The 21,029-nt window shown below is 44.7% G+C and overlaps 1 protein-coding gene across 1 annotated transcript in view; it reads left to right on the top strand.

The window, feature by feature from the left end:
* Arhgef33 (Rho guanine nucleotide exchange factor 33) overlaps positions 1-21,029 on the top strand; it is a 76,346-nt gene that overhangs the window by 38,099 nt on the left and 17,218 nt on the right. Inside the window, exons 7-12 of the mRNA XM_026785837.1 lie at positions 2,778-2,837; positions 5,025-5,249; positions 9,461-9,590; positions 16,937-17,069; positions 19,160-19,243; positions 20,432-20,515. Coding sequence (XP_026641638.1) covers positions 2,778-2,837; positions 5,025-5,249; positions 9,461-9,590; positions 16,937-17,069; positions 19,160-19,243; positions 20,432-20,515 — 716 coding nt within the window. The remainder of the gene's footprint in view (positions 1-2,777; positions 2,838-5,024; positions 5,250-9,460; positions 9,591-16,936; positions 17,070-19,159; positions 19,244-20,431; positions 20,516-21,029) is intronic.

Below are 21,029 nucleotides of genomic sequence, written 5' to 3'. Positions count from 1 at the left end.
TTTATTTTATGTGGATGGACGGATGTTTTGTCAGGTTTATTTATTTTATGTGGATGGACGGATGTTTTGCCGACATGTATGCACGTGTGCCACTTGTGCCTGGCGCACCTGGGCGTATGAAGCAGGAGATGGATACGCTGGAACTGGAGTTATGGGGGATTGTGCACCACCGTATAGGTGCTGAGAACTGAACTCTTTCTTCTGCAAAAGCAACAGGGCTCCTAACTCCTGAGCCATCTCTCCAGACCCTGAAAATATCATTTTGTGGAACTTAAGTAAGCCCCTTGGAATCTTCTCGCCTGAAAAGCCTTCAAGAAGATTTTTAAAATGCAATTATCTTCTCTCCCCCATCCCTACTTCTTCAGAATCTCTGAGACCTAACCTAGGTCTCACGTTTTGCATGTTAGGTACGGTCCCTATATCCCTATATCCCCAGGCCTAGAAGTTGACTTTTTTGAATGATGTGGTTCCACCATCCATTTCTTCTTTCTTATGTTTTACGTATTCAACCTTCCCAGTATTGGCACCTACCCTTGCAACTCCACTAAAGCTCTTTCCTTACCTGTTCTTGCCACATAGACTTTGTAAGATAAAGGTATAAAGATCCCATTTATTTATTTTTGATGTGAGTATGCAGAAGTCAGATGGCAACTGTGCAAGAATCAGTTCCCTCTTTTCTGGAGCTAGAACTCAGGTCATCAGGCTCGGCAACAAGTGTCTTTGCCCATTGAACCATCCTCCAGCCCTCCTTCCCTTCCCCATCAGTGTCCGATCCCTGTGATGCCCGCTTTCTCAAAACGTTTTCTTCTCTTGGTTGATACCATGCTTCTTTGACTTTCCTTCTATTTTCTGCCTACTTGTAAATTTACCTTTTTGGTTTCTTACTGTTATCAGATTCAAAATGTAAATTTCTTTCTTTTTTCCTTTTGTTCTTGAGACAAAGTTTCTCTGTGTAACCCTCCTGACTGTCCTGGAACTTGCTCTGTAGACCAGGCTGGCCTTGAACTCACAGAGATCCACCTGTCTCCTGAGTTCTGGGATTAAAGAGTGCACCGCCATGCCCCTAGTATAAACTTCTTCACAGTTTCCAAGGCCATGTATTCATTCTCTCTCTCTCTCTCTCTCTCTCTCTCTCTCTCTCTCTCTCTGCTTTTCTATTCTTTTCTCTTTGATTGTACCTATTTCTACCCCTGTAGTCTTTTTTTTTTTTCTTCTAGACAGCATTTCTCTGTAGCGTTGGAACCTGTTCTGGAACTAGCTCTTGTAGACCAGGATGGCCTCGAACTCACAGAGATCCTCCTGCTTCTGCCTCCCAAGTGCTGGGATTAAAGGTGTGTGTCCCACCACCTGGCTAAAAGCAGTTTCTTTAGTCCTATAGTCTTTAGGCCTTGCTCCCAACGTGCTCTGTGGCCTCTGGACCTTGACATTAGATCATCCCTCTCCTTGTGTTCTTCTGTCTCTTCTTTGCTAGTTCATCCATATCAGGCTACTTCTTGCCCCAGTGGTCCAATCAGATTCAAATAGTGATGAAGTAGGGAAGGGTCTTATTTCAGTGTGGCCCTGAAGGTGGGTTATCATCTGAATCCTTGCTTTCTTAGAACCAGCAAACAGCTCTAGGAGAATATGGAGAAAGAACACAAGAGGATGGGTTGGGAGGATCATGTGTAGTCAGGCAGTCTTGGTCAAATTGTAGTCTGGCTCTGAGGGTCTTGCTTGAGCTAAAGAGCTGATGGTTTGCATGGGTTCTTGTTTCTGGAACTTTCAATAAGCTGAGAAGTGAAGTGACCCAGAGAAAGAAAGGCTAGAGGAGAAAACAGAGTTAGTTGGGGTACTCACTGGACACCCCTTCAGGTTTACAGCAGTGATGGGGACTTTTAGGGGCCACTCCAGTGGTCCTGAATGGATGTTGTAAAAGCTGGTGGTTGATTGTCTGTTGATGTTGATGTACCTATAAGTATAGAAAATGTCCGACTCTATCTTGGTGCCCTACACGATAAAGGGGTGGACAAGCAGAGCCAGGTAGGTAAATTTTGGACTAAACAACCATGTATTGTAAATTTTAAACAGGGATTCTGTAGATGATCTCATGTCTGTGTGCAAAGGTGGATGGGAATCTGACTCGAGTTTAAGGCAACAGCAGGCAGATGCAGCGTGAAGGCAGGGACACCAGGCTGCCACTCTTCCCGTTTACCCATCAGACTCGGTGGAGCTGAGTGAAGAGTCAGCCCTGATAGCAGAGGCAGCCTCTGTGACCCTGTTGCCATCCTAACGGGAGCATGGCTAGCAAACTCAGAAGAATAACAAGAAGACTAATGTGTGCATGGGGTGGGAGTAGGGGAGGTGATTCAAAAGCAAGCAGCAAGTGTGGGTTCAGAGAAATGTCTGGGACTGTGTGCTCATAGAGCGATTTGGGCTTTTACACCAAAATGGAAGCTGTTGGAACGGTAGGCAGAGAAGAGAGCATCGGGCATCTTTCTCCTCTTCTCACCACCATCATCAGCACCACTGCCATCCGTATCACAGTTAAACAGTAAGTTGCTCTTAATGTATGCTGGGTACTACTCGAAGAACTTAGTGTTTAGCCTATTGGATTCTTGAAGTAGGCATCACTTGTTGGCATCTTTAACAGCTGAGTAACTAGCATGGTTCCACTATACTGCATCTCCCCCTGCTCCCTTGCTGGCAGCACTCATGACACTATAAAATCTGTGATCTCTTTCCTGCTTAATCCATGTTGGTAGAAAGGATGCTGAATAAAGTTTTCCTTTTCTCTGCAGCCCAAGAGTCCAGGTCTGTTCATGTAGGAGATGGCAACGTGAAGGGAATGATGGGTCCTGGTAAGTGCGTCTTGTTGGGTTAAGTTTGTATTGTTATATGTATGTGTAAAGTGTGTGTATGCATGCTCCTGCACAGACATGGAGGTCAGAGGACAACTCTGTGGAGTCCGTTCTCTCATTCCACCTTTATGATTTCTAGGAACAAAACTCAGGCTGTTGGGCTTACAAGGCAAGCCCTTTCCCCGCTGAGTCAAGAGCTGGTCCGGGCACCTTTCCTGCTCTACTGGCCCATCCTGAGCCTTGTAGGAAAGGACTCAGACATGTTAATCAGTTTCTTGACTGTGACAAATACCTGAGAAAAACCACTTCGGGGAGGAGATGTTTTCTTGACCTCCTGATTCCAAATGTTTCAATCCAAGGTCAGCTCGCCTTGTCTCTGTGGACTTTGGATGAGCAGAATAGCATGATGGGAAGGCTGTGGCTTAAGATGCTGCTTCCTTCGTGGCACCCAGGGAGCAGAGGAAATAATAGGAAGGAATGGGGGACAAGCTACACATTACTAAAGCATATCCCTAGTGACCAATTTCTCCCAGATATTCCCCACTTTCATATTTTATCACTCCCAGTAATCTAAAAATGGAACCCATTGTTGGATTAACCTACTAGCGAGGTAGACCCTCCCCCAGCCACTACCCAAAGCCCTGCTCTGACCACTGCTTGCATCACGGACCACACCTCCAACCCACGGCCTTGTGAGGACACTTGGCATCGAAACCACAGTTCTGGACAGGAGTGAGCATCGTTTTCACCTACGTTCCCACACAGGTGCTGGGGGCGGAGAACTGGTAACTGTGAGGAACAAATCAGGGTTTTTAATTCTTTCTTGTTCCAATTATTGATAATCTAACATTTGCTAAAGTCTCACGGGGGAATAGTTCGTGATAATTTTTTCTTCTTCAGTTTTTCAAGACAGGGTTTCTTTGTAACTTTGTAGCCTGTCCTGGAACTAGCTCTTATAGACCAGGCTGGCTTTGAACTTACAGAGATCCACCTGCCTCTGCCTCCTGAGTGCTGGAATTAAAGGTGAGGGCCGCCACCACAGGGTTACAAATTTTTCTTGCATCTCATACTTTATAGTTTAGTGCAAAAATCTACTCCATTGATAATTCACTGGAACTCATACATTATTTAATCCTCCCTCCATTCTTTCCGTTTCCTGTTTCTTCTAACTTGGCATCCATAGGAGAAAGGGATGAAATAGCAAACAGAACATCCTGTACCACTCCCCAGATGCCCTTGGTAACTTTCCTTCTCTTCTTTCTGCACTTCCTCCTAAAAGTGCTACTGTCGCCTCCTGTGTTTACCTGAAGGCAAATCGATCCAGGGAGTCCAATGTGGCTAAAAGTGCTACTGTTGCCTCCTGTGTTTACCTGAAGGCAACACAGGGAGTCAAATGTGTTGCATTCAATCTCACTGTGCTATAAATTTCCTAGTCTAGTAGTCTGGTCTACTGGGCCACAGTCTCGTGTGTGCATTCAATTCCTGAACCTCCTGCCTCCATCTCCTAAATTAAGTACAGGCATGACTACCATGCTGGGAGTGAAAAAGCTTCCTTATTTTGTGGACCAGAGAAAAAGAGAGGTGAGAAGTGACTGATTGCAGTTTGGGAAATTTTTAACCCTTCGTTGACATATTTACTCTTTTAGGGATGAGGTACCCATCTGGCTAGCAGTATATTAGTTAAGATTTAGTAACAAACACTAGTTTCTTCCTCTCTTTTTCTTCCTTCCTTCCTTCCTTCCTTCCTTCCTTCCTTCCTTTCTTCTTTCCTTTCTTCCTTTCTTTTTCCAAGACAGGGCTTCTCTGTGTAACCCTGGCTGTCCTGGAACTTGTTTCGTAGACTAGGCTGACCTTAATTAAACTCACAGAGATCTGCCTGCCTCTGCCTCCTGAGTGCTGGGATTAAAGGCTTGCGCCCCCCCCCCAACCTGGCTATTTTCTTTTAAAAAAAAAAAAAAGAAAGTTCTTGGGGTTGGAAAGATGACTTAGAGGTTAAGAGCATTGGCTGCTCTTCCAGAGATCCTGAGTTCAATTCCCTGTAACCACATGGAGGCTCACAACCATCTATAATGAGATCTGGTGCCCTCTTCTGGTGTGTAGGCATGTATGCAGGAAGAACACTGTATACATAATAAATAAAATCTTTTTTTTAAAAGCCAATTCTTTATAGCAGGCATTGTTTTTCAGGGGTGACCCCAACAAATCCAGAAGCCGATGAAAACCTTAAGCCTTCTCTCTCAGCTGAGATCCAGTCCAAGGGCCATCACACGCCCGGCCTGTGGAGACAGCCTAAGGAGGGCAAAGAATGGGGTGAGGAGTATGTCACAAAAGATCACCCCGATAAACTCAAGGAGGCTGGCCAGGGCAGACACAGTTCCCTGGAAAACGTCTTATGTGAAACCTCTCTAGCTGGTAAGTTCTGAGGGGGATGTGGGGGGAAATACAAGAGAATGAGATGAGTGAGGGCTTGGAACAGAGGGCTGGAACCCAGGTAGTATGGATGGAGTGAACACGCGACACCACCTTGTATCTTCTCAGGACGAAGGCCCTAGTGCCTACAGAGTTGACCCAGCAGAGGTCACATACCCTGGTGGGACCTCCACCTTGGCTCTGGGTACTTACGGCACTCTGCATGGTAGTGCAAAAAAGAAAAAAAATGCCGAGGTTCTTGGAGAATATCTATGTAGTCAGCGATATTGAATTTTCCATATGCCAATCATTTATTAACAGTCTGCCGCCAAAATGTCGAACACTGCAACAAGCTCTTGTTTTCCTTCCTCCCCCTCTCTCTCCTTCCTTTCCTTCATATAGTAAATGAGTATTAGCAATAGCATGCTCCACTTTTGGGGGGATAATTTTTCTTAATGTTATTTTAATCAAATACATGAAAGTTAAATAGAACTAAAAGCTTTTAAATTATTATTAACAAGAAACAAAGCAGCCACTTTGAATTCTTTTTGATAGTTTCTCTTGGTACTTGTGTCTTAATGCTTCGTTGTTGCTGTTGCTGTGTAGAACACCACAACCAAGGCAAAGAAATCATTTAGTTTGACTTCCAGCTTCAGAAAGTTAGAGGTCATGATGGAGGAGCAACAGCGAGGCTGAGGGCTCACATTCTGACCCACAGCCAGGAGTCAGAGAGAGGGATCACTGGGAATCACATGAGGCTTTTGAAATATCAAAGCCTGCCCCCAGTAACACACTTCCTCCACACCTCCAATTCTTCCCAAACAGTTCTACCTATTGAGGGCCAAGAATTCAAACATATGAGCCAATGGGGGCATTCTCATTCACACCACCACGATTGATTCATATTTTATGCTATTTTGTAAACAATACTTTGTTGAAAGTTAATTTACATAGACCAAAATTCGTGGAGCTACATTGAAACTTAAAATTTTTAGCACGTATGTGTATATATGGTGTATATGTACAGGTATGTATGTACAGTGATGTGGGCGATTGTGTGAGCATGGAGATTGTGTGGTAAGTGCTCTAACCACCGAGCAATCTTGTGGGCTTATGACTTTAAAGAAATATTTTATTACTTCTTTGAGAGTTTATTTTGATCATATTTACCCTCATCCTCTAGCTCCTTCCCTCGTTGCTCCACCCCCTGAAAACTTTGTATCCTCATTTTGTTTGGTTTTATAAAATATCCACTTCGTGCTGCTCATAAGCTCCAGGCTACGGGGCTCGGCCATACCTTTAAAGAGAACCCATTCACCTTCCCAACTTGACATTTGCATATGAATATTGACTGTGATCACTATCAAGATCATCATACATATTTCTCTTATGCTAGGAATGTCTCTCATCTTCATTTTCATTGGCATCTATGTAGAGAACCACTGTGCCTGCTGTATGGTTGCATCTGTTCTTGAACTTCATATCAATGGGATAATACTTTATATTTTGTGTATTCTCTTTTGCCTGGTGTCTTTTTTTCTCAATATGTGTTTTTGAGATTCATCTACATTGTGCGTGTAATTCCTTTAGTAGTTAGTTCATTTTTATTAACCGCACTGGTGTCATTATCACATTTTTTTTTTCGAGACAGGGTTTCTCTGTGGCTTTGGAGCCTGTCCTGGAACTAGCTTTGTAGACCAGGCTGGTCTCGAACTCACAGAGAGCCGCCTGCCTCTGCCTCCCAAGTGCTGGGATTAAAGGCGTGCGCCACCACCACCCGGCCTCATTATCACATTTTTAAAAATTCATAATCCAGAGCTGGAGAGTTGGCTCAGTGGTTAAGAGCACTGGCTACTCTTCCAGAGGACCCGAGTTTGCTTCCAACACCCACAAGGACGCTCACAACCAGTGATGAGACTTTTGTTTTTCTTAATGTAATAAAAACTTTATCATTTATATCTTTTTATCTTTAAGGCATTTTGCTTAGAGACTCAGACACCTCACTGCCACTGTGCCCCGTCACAGTGCTGTCACTCCGGCTTAATGAAAAACCATTTTCTCCCATCAGTGTGAAGCAGTTCTCCCTGTCTTTCAGCTCCTGACGTTGCTATTGGGAAGCCCAGCCTTGCTCTCATCTTCAGTTCTTTGAATGTGATCCAGTATTGCTGTCTGCTAACATTATTTTAAAGGCAGGAATCAAATCTATTATATAAAATACTAAATATTTTACACACACACACACACACACACACACACACACACACACACACACACACTTTACTTTGAGCAAGCCAGAAGACAACTTTTGAGAGGCAGTTCTGTCTTTTTACCATTTAGGTCCTGAGGGTGGAACTCAGGTCCTTAGGTGTAGCAGCAAGTGCCTTTGCCCTCTTGCTGGCCCCTCTATCTGGTAACTTTTACGGTCTTCCCTTTATCCCTGAAGTGATGCAGCTTCCCAAGGATGTGGTGGTCCTCATGTTGAAGTGCAATCTTTTTTATTATTTATGCAGAGGACAATGGGGCTCTCTGGCAGCACATGTCCTGGAATACCTTTTCCCTATTAATTTTGTAATATTATCTGAGCCATAGTTTTCCTTTTCTTTGGTGCTTCTAATTTAGTGTTGGGTTCCCTGACTTCATTTTTCCACAGGTCAAATTTTTCTTCAATGAGCCTTTCTCTTCTGTGCTTGGCTTCCTCTGAGGGAGAGGTGTCTTTGACTTGATCCACCCTTAAATTTGTCTATGTTTTAAAAAAATGTCAAGAAGTTTCCTCTTTTAAAACAGCATCCAGTAATTGTTAAGTGGCTACAGTGTTTTGCATATCTTTTTGAGAATATTAAGTGTAAGATTTAATTTCACATACATGTGTATTTGTTTCCTCTCTCCTATGGTATAATCTTATTCAAATGTCTCAGTATCTTTAATTGTTTATGTGGTCAAGAAATATTATCCCCCAAAAGAAAGAAACAAAATGAAAAGAAGGAAGGAAGAAAGAATGAAACAAACACCATGCCCCCAACTAACCTGGAATTTTGTATTATCCAAGCTTGTCAATAGTGAGCTATTAGGTAGCAAAGTTTGTTAAGCATTTTCTTCTGGCCAACAAACCTCTCCTCTTGACACAAATAATCCCAAATCAGACCAAATCAAACTGAATTCAAAGATACCCGGGTTTAATAGAGGGCAATAGATGACAATACTCTCGGGTGGCCCCGGGAAAACATGGAGAGGGAAAGAGAAAAAAGAGGAGACCATGTGGAAACCCAGAGACCACGTGTTAATCCTCTGGGGGGGGGGGCAGTTTAAATAGCCTGTGGGAGTGGTCTTGACCTTCCCTGGGGAGGGGTTACCATTTGGTGGGCTTTCTCGAAGGTGGAGTCTGGACTGAGGACATTCCCAGGAGAGGGAGCTTGTGCCGGGAGCTGGGGTGAAGCCCCCAGCTAAATATTCCAGACTTTTTTTTAATAAAGGGGTACCAAGGAGCTGAGGTGACGCTTCCGACCAAACAAAGTTGCATATTGGTGAGTGATCTCTTTATGTCCATATCTTAGTGTGGTATCCTGTCCTACTTGGGAAGTTCAGTGCATCAAGGGGCAAGCTGCCCGTCTCCTGCCAAGAGTGTTTAAACCAGGCTGCTAGCACTCTGGGACCTGAAGGGAATGTGGTCAAAGGGGTTCTCTTTCTCACTGGCTGCTGATTCTGCCTTCTACAACTTTAGCTCAGGCAAGGGTTTCCCTAATGCTGCTCCTCCCATTTCTCATGGGGTGAAGCCAGGGTATACGAGTCCGGAAGTGCAATCTGGAGGCTCGTGCCTTTGGTGCAAGTTTACCTCACTTGCTTCTGCGTCTCCAGGCTCAGTCTCTACTGCTTCTTAGCGGGTTCTCCGTCTTCGGTCACATGATGTTGTGTCCTTTGCTTTGCTTGATGAATCTTATGCTTCCGTTCTGCTTTTCATCTTGCCCAAATATGCTGATGCCTTTCTCTCCCCCCCCCCCACCTTGTCTCCAGTGTTGGTTAAATATCTGAAGATGACCTTGGATTTCTTATCTTCCTGCCTTCCCTTCAACTCCTGGCTAACTAGTGTGCCCCATCAAGCTAGTTTATGTGATCCTAGGGGGACACAGATTTCCACGTGTTTTTATCGATTTCCTGCCTGGCTTAGTGTTTGGGAGGGAATTGATTAACAAAAAAATCCCCTTGGGTTTGTTTTAAAGCAAAAAGGCAGACTGTGGCTCTGGAGCTGCTAGAATCTGAGCGGAAATACGTCATTAACATCTCCCTGATCCTGAAGATAAAGGCAACATTCCAGGGCTCCGACGGAAAGAGGAATTCCAAGGAGAGAAGGTACCCATGTGCTCATTGCCTTTGCTTTTCAGATTGAGTAAAATTTAAGGTAAGTTCTTCACCGTTTCCATTTGGGTATACTGGGGCCTAGAGAGTCCCATAAACAGCCTTTGAGAAGAGGCTAGGCAGTGACAGCAAGTCCCAAGCTTAGGTTCTCAGCAAGTAGATAATGAATATAATCTGTGGGGCGTTCAGTCTGTGATGTGTCTGTCCGGAATTTAAAGTGAGGCGTTGTGTGTCCTCAGGGGTGATAGATTTCCCCCCAAGTCTCAGGAGATGGAAGCACTGAGTACCAAGGGCCATTAGACAATGCTACCTGCTGATAGAACTCAGGCGATCCCATAGCACCAGGTACTGCGTGGGAGTGCGGGCCTAGGTGTGTGTGTTGGGGGGGGGGTAGTGCTTCCAGCATGCTGGCCCTAATGTCACGACTCCCTCTGTTAGGAGAGAACAGGAAAGAGGAAAGTAAGGCTCAGAGGAAAGGACTAAGGTAATAAAAATGAGCTAATTCAGAGTGAAGCAAGGAAAAGAACAATCCTGATGAACGGGACGTCTGGGTTATTCCCATAAGCATTTCTTCCATAAGGTGGTGAACAGTTTGTTCATCTACCCAACGATGCTCCCACTGTTCTGTTCCTTATGCTCCTCCCATTTTACTTGACTTTACCACCACGAGATGTCCCCTCCTACCCAAACCCGAACATCCACTCCCATCTAAATGACAGAGGCGAGGAACTGTTCCCCGACATCTCTCAAGGGTCTCGACTGATTCCGAGGAATGGAGGTAGACAAAGCATAGAGAGCAGAAGGGTCGACATGGCCAAACCCTTGCTTACAGTGATGGCTCAAGACGCTTGCTTCACCTTTCCTCCGCGACCTGGATTTTGTTTCTTCCTATTCCATCTGGCCCCTTGTTTTCCCACCCAGCAACTCCAGAACAGCCTGGCTTACTCTCCCACCTGCTCCTCTGGAGCTCCAGGAAGGTTCTGGACTCCAGCTTTTTTGTTTTGCAAAACACACACTCAGTTTCCGTGACTCAGGTGGAAAAGAAATCGACCTTTTGGTGTGATTTTGCTTCTGTACCTAGGATCCTAAGTAGCAGCGTCTCCTTCTAGTTTCTATGAATCTGGGCGTCTCGGATAAAGGTGAGAAATAAGCTTGTGTCCTGGAACAGTGTCCTGGTCCTGTGCTCTACACTTGATCTGGATCTTCACGACTCTTTGCCAGCCCTGGGGCAGAGCACTTAGTTACCACTCAGGAAGCCTGGGCGCTAGCGTCACACTGGAAAAAGAATCATCAGAGCTGTGATGTCTACACTTTAGAGGAGGACGCTAAGGTCTGGAGATGCTCATAGCCACATGGCCTGTTAGTGCCAGAAGTCAAAGGCAGACCCGCTTAACCTGTCCCCTGAGCTCTTTCCAAGCCCCCCAGTTTTTCTAAGGGTCTCATGGCTTCTAGGATACCATTCTTATCAACAGTAATGCATTAGGGCTTTTGGAGAACCAGATGCATTGAATGCATCACTTCCTATGTCAGAATTTAGGCTTTTCCCTTGAGGAGTCCAGCAAGTCTTACTTCAGATCTCTGTTGATGTGTCAAACAGGGATGCTAAACACGTTTCTAGCTCCCTGAATAGTCAAGTCCTTTTTAGTCAGCTCACTTGTGGTGTTCTCTATCATTGAGGACTGAGTGGACCTATAATCTTATGCAATTAAAAATAAAAAGGCTATGGCTGGGCAGTGGTGGCGCATGCCTTTAATCCCAGCACTCGGGAGGCAGAGGCAGGCGGATCTCTATGAGTTCAAGGCCAACCTGGTCTACAAGGGCTAGTTCCAGGACAGGATCCAAAGCCACAGAGAAACTCTGTCTTGAAAAACCAACAAATAAATAGGCTATTATATAATCTCCAATAGAGGTAAAATAATCCTTATTCCACACATGACAATGCAGTCCATATTGGTTGTCATGGTAACCCTCTTTCTGCTTTTCTTCAGTCAAGCGGCAAGGGCTTCAACTCAGAGTGTTGTTACTTAAAGTGCAGTGTCGCCTTCTACTATCCTACAGCAAGGGTTTCATCATCCTCTTCCCCTCACTATATTCTTTTTAATAAGCTTTTCTGAGACGTTGATGCCGTTTAACTACATCTATTGGCAATTTTTTCCATGAGAATTTATTTGATGACTTCCCTCATCACAAGCCTCAAGGCGTCAGTATTTGCTGCCCTACTGGAAACAACCTGTGATGAAGATAGCGGTGACAACTCGACATTCAAGCCTGACATCGCCACCTCTTTCCGACCTATAAAATATGGTCTTGGGCTTTCTCTAGGAAACAGTGAAGTGTTCAAGAGTCCTCAGTTGTTTCAACCAGGACTCCCCGTATTTTTCATGAGATAACTCAGAACCCTATTCTGGTGTTTTTCACTTCTCTGAGCGACAGCTCCATGGAAGGCTTTGCTTTGCTTAGAAATGGGTTAAAAAACAAAACAAAAACAGACCTGTCTCTGAATCCGACATCCTGTTTAATGACAGAGGTCTGCTTGTGGCCAAATCACCTTGACATTCCACACATGTACATCCATGACACCCTTGGGAAATGTTTAAAGAAGTTCAGCTTTCAGAGACGAGTAGGCCATCATATCTTCGTTAATGCATTGTGTTGGAAGCCTGAGGAAATCTACTTGGAATTTCCCTGGGCCATCAAATTAGAGCTCAGATCCTTGCTGCTGTGCAGCTAGTTCCATTGCCTTCTGCTTCTTGTCTTGTTCCTGCCGACCCCTGCTTATATTGTCCTTCCCTATTCCCAGCTCCCCTTCCCCCAGAATCAAAGGCTTAGATGATTCCGTTGTCTCTCTTTTCTCCTCCCCAGCATTCTTCGACTTCTCACTTCTTCATTTCCTCTGGGCTTAAAAATGAGCCACGCCGGGCGGTGGTGGCGCACGCCTTTAATCCCAGCACTCGGGAGGCAGAGGCAGGTGGATCTCTGTGAGTTCGAGACCAGCCTGGTCTACAGAGCTAGTTCCAGGACAGGCTCCAAAGCCACAGAGAAACCCTGTCTCGAAAAACCAAAAAAAAAAAAAAAAAAAAATGAGCCACATAACCAGGCATGGCGGCACATGCCTTTTATCTCAGCATTCGGGAGGCAGAGGCAGGAGGATCTCTGTGAGTTTGAGGCCAGCCTGGTCTACAGGGCAAGGTCCAAGACAGCCAGGGCTACACAGAGAAACCCTGCCTGGAAACCAAAACAAACAAACCAATGAAGGAAGGAACAAAGTGCGCCAGCAGGTAGAGGAAAGAGATTTGAAGTAGGAAAGAGGCTTCATAAAACACGAGGAAGGGGCTGATCAGCCCTAGTCTATCGTTGACAGAACACAGACTGTTAGGAAAAATCTTAAGATGGGCCTCTCTGCAAAAGAACTCCAATGAAAGCAGATTAGACTGAATTAAAACGCCTGCATTTAAAAAAGCAGCACTCTCAGGAGGCAGGGAGCACGGTGTGGGGAAGACAGAGGGACAGCACAGGCAAATTCCCAAATGGCGTGCTCCTTTTTCCAACTCAAGCCTAAATAGCTTGAGGGAGTGGTCCTGACCTTCCCCGGGGAGGAGTCAGCACTTGGCAGGCTGAGAGGTGGAGTCCTGCCCAAGGCAACTCCCAGGGACTTGAGATGGAGCATTCTGCTCCTTTGGGGCTCCACTGGCGGTCCTAGGATGGATGCCAGGGACTGGAGGGACACCTCCAATCATCCCAGACTCCATGGATATGGGGGTATCAGGGGGCTGGGGGCTCACTTTCAATCAAACATCCCAGAGTCCTTCGATATATGGGCATCAGCTCAAGTCTGGCTACTTATTGCGGGTATGGGGTGACGTGGGAGAGAGGGGAGTTGGTGTGCTCACGCTCAGCTAGAGGTGTGGCTGTGGCAGCATCTGGTTTGCTGTCATCCTGGAGTCCTCAGGCAGCTGCTTTTTGAGGGAGATGAGAAGGCAGGTGGCAAGGAGAAAAAACAGATTTTAGTTCTCAGGTGTCCTTGATCCAGATGAGTTGGTACCAATGGTGAAGTCCCAGGAGCTGGTACAGGTGTTTGGCATTATCTGGGGAGTGCTTTGTAGGTTGGTCTTGACCCAGACATCAGCAGTGACCTGTAAAATGTGCTGGCTGGGGTTAGTGTAGGCTCTGGAGACTATTAGTTTTTCACTAGACCTGATTTTTGATTCAGCAGTTGAACTTTTCCAGGGACCTGTGTAATATCTTTAAGAGAACTGGAACAGATTTACATCTTGGTGTCATAGCAAAAGGCTATTGCTTTAGGTTAAAAGGCATGAACATTTTGGAAGACAAAGGAAACTGGGAACTCTGAACCTCTGAAGAAACAACTGAAACCTGTTAATCCTGGATTACGAAGCCTGTTTTTTAGCAGGAAACTTCATTAACTGTCATGGATGAAGTAATAAGTAAATAGTACCTTAAATTATCAAATGCCATTAGACAGATCTGAGAGGGATAAATGAACAGAAATGTGACAGCTTTTTAGCTATGCAGGCAATTCCAAATCCTCTCCTTAGTGTTGTTCTTTTGGAAAACTACAACTCCCAGACTCCCCCTGGACTATGGTTGCCTGTGCGCACACCTGCGCGCAGGTGTGAGATATTCTTCCCAGATTGCCTTGGGACCCCCGTTAAAAGGCAGGGGCCACACGAGGCCCCTCTCCTCGTCCTGCCTTTTCCTTGTGTGTCCCACATCCTTCGCCCTTTTGTGTTTCCCTCCCCCATTAAAGTGAACCCACGTGGGAGCCGCCGTGTTGTGTCTGTGTTTGTTCCGCCGTGCGTGTCTGTCCTGTGCCCCGTGTTCAAGAAGAACACACCCGCCCCCCTTTTATTATTTTTTAAGAAGAACACTTAGTCCTTGGAGAACACCAGCAGTGTTCACTCCCTGGGTGAAGCATCCATGAAGCTGAAGAGGTGAAATGCCGGTTTTTGCTGTGTGAGTGGCTTTGCCAAGGCCAAGGGCAAGCCTGGAGGCAGAAGGTCCTTCTGAAGCCATGCATCTTCTTGGAGGAGCTATAGGTTGCTGTGGAGCTACATGTCTGTGTTAGAAGCTCTTTTGATAAATGCCATACTCTCAGATCTGTAAAGGCACTTTAGAACTAGGTACCATTAGCTGGTATTTAAACTGGGCATGTAAGCTAAATTTAGGCATGTGTTTTATCCAATTAATTACAGTTTATCAGTGCTGGTAAGTGTAAGAAGGTGAAAAGGAATATTTTAACAAGTCAAAGAATCTTAAAATGAGCACACATGCACACAGAAGCATCTATAGAGTTTCACAGACATACTGTGGCCACATTATTTTAACAGGGAGATGAATAAAGTACTTTGTTAGCTGACCAACCCAAAATTTTGGCATAGGCAGGTGACAAAAGCCAGAAAAGCACAGAGGTGATCCCATTAAGGGCCAGACTAGCAGACGCTGCAAGAGGGAACAGAAACGTAAGGACGAAACATCCATACAGTTTTAAAGTGGAAGGACAGGGGAAGAAACGAATCTGTTGTAGAGAGTCCCAGACAAAGAGCTAGAGGGGGAAGGGGCCCAGAGTGATCCCATCATAGCCGCAGAAGCCAGGGAGGCATAGCAAACAGCTGGTGGGTGGGCGCTGTTTGGAAGGAACGGAGATGGCCTCCGTTGTCCTCGGCTGATGGAAAAGTAGTCAGGTTTAGATCCCCGAATTTGGAAAGGACGGGAGCCAGCCGCACCTCTGGGTATAGTGCTGGAGCTGTCTGGGCTGCGGAGAGGCAGAAGTGGGGGCAGGACAAACCTTGGGCTTTGAATCAGTGGAGGAGTGGAAGGGGGGCAGGAGCAAGCATCTGGAAATGGTGGATTACTGAGCCTTAGCCCTAATTTAAAAGGATCTTTGTAACTAGCTCTTGTAGACCAGGCTGCCCTCGAACTCACAAAGATCCGCCTGCCTCTGCTTCCCGAGTGCTGGGATTAAAGGTGTGCGCCACCACTACCCGGCCAGGGCAGGCTCCAAAGCTACAGAGAAACCCTGTCTCAAAAAACCAAAAAAAAAAAAAAAAAAAAAAGGCTCGTTGTAAACAGCCGTTTTTAGGAATCGGCTTGGAATCGCAAGAAACCCATTAGAAGCACATGCCCATGTAACTCAAGTCTGTCATAAGCATGTCTACTCAGACAACTCTTGATCTGAAAATGGCGCTGTGAAAATTGAATGGCAGGCATCCCCACCTCAGCTAAGCCTGGCTCAGCCTCGTGGGCCAGGCTTTTGGCGTGGGCCCATGACTTCAGCCTGAAAAGCAAATGGGTCACCCTGGGAACCCTACCAAACCCTACCGGCATAAGCAAAAAGGGGAACTCACCGAGTGAGGTCAATCTTGCCTGGTGAAAAGGGCGTTTTTTCAGCACGTGGCCCTGGGCCCACGGGAAAAAAAATGGACCCTTTCAGTGGGGGACCTCCATCTGTTAGGAAAAATCTTAAAATGGGCCTCTCCACCTGTGCAAAGAACTCCAATCAAACCAGATTAGACTGGATTAAAATGCCCACAGTTAATACATGCAGCACTCTCGGGTGGCAGGGAGCATGGGGGAAGGATAGAGGGAACACATGTAAAACCCCAAACCTTGTGTTCCTTTTTCCAGCTTGAGCCTAAATAGCCTGTGGGAGTGGCCCTGACCCTCCCTGGGGAGAGATTGGCGCTTGGCAGGCTGGGAGTTGGAGCCCCAAAGTGGAGTCCTGCCCAAGGCAACTCCCAGTGGGAGAGGACTTGAGATGGAGAATTCTGCTCCATTGGGGCTCTATTGACGGTCCGGTCCGAGGATGGATGCCAAGGACTGGGGTGATGCTTCCAATCACAGACAACACGGCATCTTTGTCCAGTGTGCCTCTTTAGAGCAGAAAGAAAAAGCTATGCAAGGTCCTTCATTGCCCCAACACCCTGACCCTCTAGCTGCAATGTTAACCTAACCTTATCCCTGACCCAAGTGGCATTCTTCTAGCCAGTAGCTAAGAATAGATCGCTTGTGTATGGGAATCTAAAACTCTGGAAAGGATTCCTTTAGGATTTCTATAGAGTGTGGCATACATGAAACTGTCCCAGGTTGGTTTTTAGCAAGACATTCCTGTGATATGTTCTTTATTAGTTAGTCAATTCACATTTGCATACGGGGCCACCAGTAAAGGGGCCTTTCACTGTCTGAGGGGAGATACTTTGCTGAAAAGAAATTCAAAACCCTAATACAGACCTGTGAGAGTGTTTTGGATGATTGAAAATGGGGCCTCCGGTGTTGTTTTTTTGTGGGACCTTTGAGTAATTCTTCCTTTGTTCTATTTCAAGCCTTTTCCCTGGCTCCTTGCGCTACCTTGTCCAGCAGCACTTGGATTTGCTTCATGCCCTGCAGGAGAGGGTCCTGAAATGGCCACGCCAAGGAGTCCTTGGAGATTTATTCCTGAAGTTGACAAACGATGAGGTAAGGTTTCCCCCTTTCTGTCTAAATAAAAAGGATGGTTTTAATTTTAACATAGTAAAATTTAACATATAGCAAAACAGGTACCAAGCAAGAATTACAGTTATAATATTTGTATCTACTTTATCTTTTATCATAACTAAGGAAAACTATAATTATAACTATCTATTGTTTTGGATAAGGAAAATGTGGTACATTTATACAATGGAGTACTACACAACAGAAAAAAATCATGACATCTTGAAATTTGCAGGCAAATGGATGGATCTAGGCATATTGAGTGATTAACCCAGACCGAGAAAGACAAATATCATATGTACTTACTCATAAGTGGCTTTTAGACATAAAGCAAAGAAAACCAGCCTACAATTCACAATCCCAGAGAACCTAGACAACAATGAGAACTCTAAGTGAGACATATATGGATCTTATAAAATGGGAAGTAGAAAAAGACAAGATCTCCTGATTAAATTGGGAGCATGAGGACCATGGGAGAGAGTTGAAGTGGAGGGGGGAGGAAAGAAGGGGAACAGAAAAAAAAATGTATAGCTCAATAAAATCAATAAAAAAGGAAAAAAACCTGTCTATTCTTCAACTCCATCAAAGACTCCAGAAGAATATAATGTTACCTAAGTAAACAGGAAGTGCATTGTAGGCAACTTCCAAAACTCTAGAATTGACAGAGACATCTTGCTGCCTGGACAGTCACCCAGAGTTCTTCTGCATCACTGTGGCTTCCATCTTCAGCCTACAGGCCTACAGTCCATAGTATCTGGCAGGAAATTTGGAGATCTGTGATGCCTTGTACTGTTAAAGTTCATCAGTGTCTTTCGTCTGTGTCCTGAAAGATGTCTCGCAGTTCTCTCATGAAGCAGGAACCCTGAAGGACTGTCTCATTTTTCTGTGGGTCCTGTATGCCCAGTTCACACAGCATACCATCAAACAGTTCAGGCAAGAGCAATTTCCTACCAAAATGGCTAACCAATTCCATAAGGAGCCTCTTCAGTGCCTGATGGTGGACGCTACAAAATAATCCCACACTAGTTCAGAATCACATATAATAAAGGGTTATTTATTTAGGGGTAGACTCACAGATCACAGTCCTCTGCACGAACAGGCAACAGGAACCAAATCTAGCAGTTGGAAACGAGAGCCAGAAGCAAGACAATGAGAGCACACTTTACAGTTGCATTTATGATATAAGAGCCCATGCCTACGTGGGCTGGTATTTTTAAGGCTATTGGCCAAAGGAGCTCCCATCTTCCTCTTAAAGTAATTGGTGCTGCCAGGAGCAGATGTGTCTCATTGTCATGAAAAGTCCTAAGTTCTTAAACATTTTAAATGCCATATTCTGTTAGTCTTTGAAAGGTTTGAGGAATTACTATCATTCTGAAATATATCTCTGTACTTATAGAAAACCTAACTAGCATGACTACAAGTTTGACTATTATAGATGACTATCTATTAGCCTGTATTTTAATTATACATTACATTTTTAAATGAGCTGCACAAATACAATACCTTAATCAATACATATAACAAAATTGATCTTAAATTTGTATCTATAAGCTAATATCCATACCAATGTAAAGTATTCATCTCTCTATCATATCCCCCTTTAAATGTAAACAAACATTTATAAACAATAGTAATTTTGGGGGTTTAGAATTCCGTATCAATCAAAGGAAACAATTAAAAAAAAAAGATTAACAAGGGGCTGGAGAGATGGCTCAGAGGTTAAGAGCACTGGCTGCTCTTGCGGAGGATTGGGGTTGGTTATGATAACCTGTATGGTCACTCACAACCATCTCTAACACCAATTCCAGGATATTTGAGACTTTCTGGCTTCTGAGGGTACCAGGCATTGACATGGGGTACATATATACATGTAGACAAACACTCAACACACATGAAATAAAACTAAATCTTTATAAAGAAGATAAATAAAACCTCCAAGAGCAAATAAAGAACACAGTTAATAAATTGTGAAAATATTCTCTTAGTTCTGCTCCTTTTTATGTTCATGGTAGTATAAAAATGTTGTCATTCCTGTTTTTAGGTTCTTACCCTACATTTTTGTGTTTGTTTTAAAGAATAATTTCTTGGATTATTATGTTGCCTACCTGAGGGATTTACCCGAGTGCATCTCCTTGGTTCATGTTGTGGTTCTGAAGGAGGTAAGTCAACTGTATGCACAGCTGTCCTTTGTGTACCCATCCTCTGTATCATGTCGCCGGTCACTCAACAGTATAGCATGTGTCCTGTGAGCTTGTGTTCCAGGCCGAGGAATGCCTTGGCCGTGTTACTGCTGCCCCTCTTCTGTGTTAAAGGAGTCCAATAAAGGATCAGAGCCATGCTCTGGTCCTTGCAATACTTTAATGACCCTCTGATCCACTACACTGAACTACGGACAAAGCATGTAGGTAGTCCAGAGTTCTCCAGCATGCAGCTGTGTGCTGTATGTGTTGTTTTCAGGCTCAGAAAATACGGGTCTCAGTTCTGGACTCAAATTGTCCTTTGTCAAGTGGCTCCATCATACTCCTTTAAGCATGGCCACTTCAGTGGTTTATTTATTAGGTGTTTGATATGCATGTCTAATTACAGGGGAAGGCGAGTTCAGGTACCCTCTCCTGCTAAGACTGCTACAGGTCTTAGCTGGAGTCATCCTTGTGGGTTCCTAGGAATTTTCCTAACCCAAGCTTCTCCCTAAACCCATATATGAATAAGAAATTAGAAATAAAAAAGATAGGCATATTCATTTTGTTATTTTAAGTCAACAAGAACATAGACCACCAGAGTCCTAAAGCCGAGAGTAGCTGCAGCTCACAGGAGACGGAAGCCTATGTCTTACTTTCTGCTTCACCTCCCCGAGTCCTCCCTATCAAAACGACTGTCTCATGCTAGCATTCAGTGAATGTCTGGAGCAAGGAAAAGAAGGGAACGTATAGAGACCATTGTATTTTCTGCTTCTAGGCTTACTCACCAATTCCTAATCACTTTCCTGTCTCCACTCTTGAGAGACTCTCGTTCACACTTACTGAGTTTAGTAGAAGACTTGCTGGAAAACCTTCATTCATTCATTTAATTCAAGCACAGCTTACTGAGCGCCTAATTCTATCTAGCACTGACGTTAGAAGGGTCGGGGAAGGAAGGGACAGCTTGGAAACTTGCATCAATTCAAAAGAAGTACATGTTATGTTCCCTGCTGGAGAAGAGTTGTCTCTTTGGGCATGACCCTGAGCATGTGGCCTCTCCAGTTAGAAGATGCTTTGGAAATAAGCATTTCCTATCTGGTGGGAGGGATCTTTGGGGTTCTGTTTGCAGTGTGGGGACCCTGAAGAGTGACCCCTTTTTTTCCCACTCAGGGTGATGAGGAGATCAAATCTGACATCTACACCCTGTTCTTTCACATTGTGCAGCGCATCCCGGAATATCTGATTCATCTCCAGGTGAGCTCGGCTGCACAAGCCAGCAGACTTTTGCACTGAACTATCAGTTTCGGCTTCCAAATTAGCCATACTATAACGGCTCAAGGACTCGTTAGTGTTTCCAAGCAGTCGTCATATGGCTTAGCTTGTTATGGTTCCACCACACCACACCATACCACAGTCTGCAGGATGAGCTAAAGTCTTGGAATTTTTGATTTATGATCCTTGTCTTTGAAGTTCTAGCTTTACTTCCCAGCAATCTCCACTTCTGGGAGTCCAAGATCTTTCGTGAACACTCTTCATAACATCTAAGTTCCTATTCAGTCCCCTCCTCTTTGGTTGTATAACCTCTAAATGTCACTTCTGGCCTCTTAATTTCTGCCTAAACTCCTATCCTGATGGCCTCTGCTTGACTTGGGTCAGGGTTCTATCATACAGTACTCATACCTTATGTCTCAGAAGGGCCGTGAGGAGCAAATGAACAAATTCCTTTTTTATTTATTCATTTTTATTTATTTTTTTTGAAACAATTTCT

This window comes from Microtus ochrogaster, linkage group LG3, assembly GCF_000317375.1.
Source record: "Microtus ochrogaster isolate Prairie Vole_2 linkage group LG3, MicOch1.0, whole genome shotgun sequence".
In the NCBI taxonomy this organism is placed as follows: Eukaryota; Metazoa; Chordata; class Mammalia; order Rodentia; family Cricetidae; genus Microtus; species Microtus ochrogaster.
The sequence above is the reverse complement of the archived record's forward strand: the minus strand, read 5'-3'. Positions and strand labels throughout refer to the sequence as shown.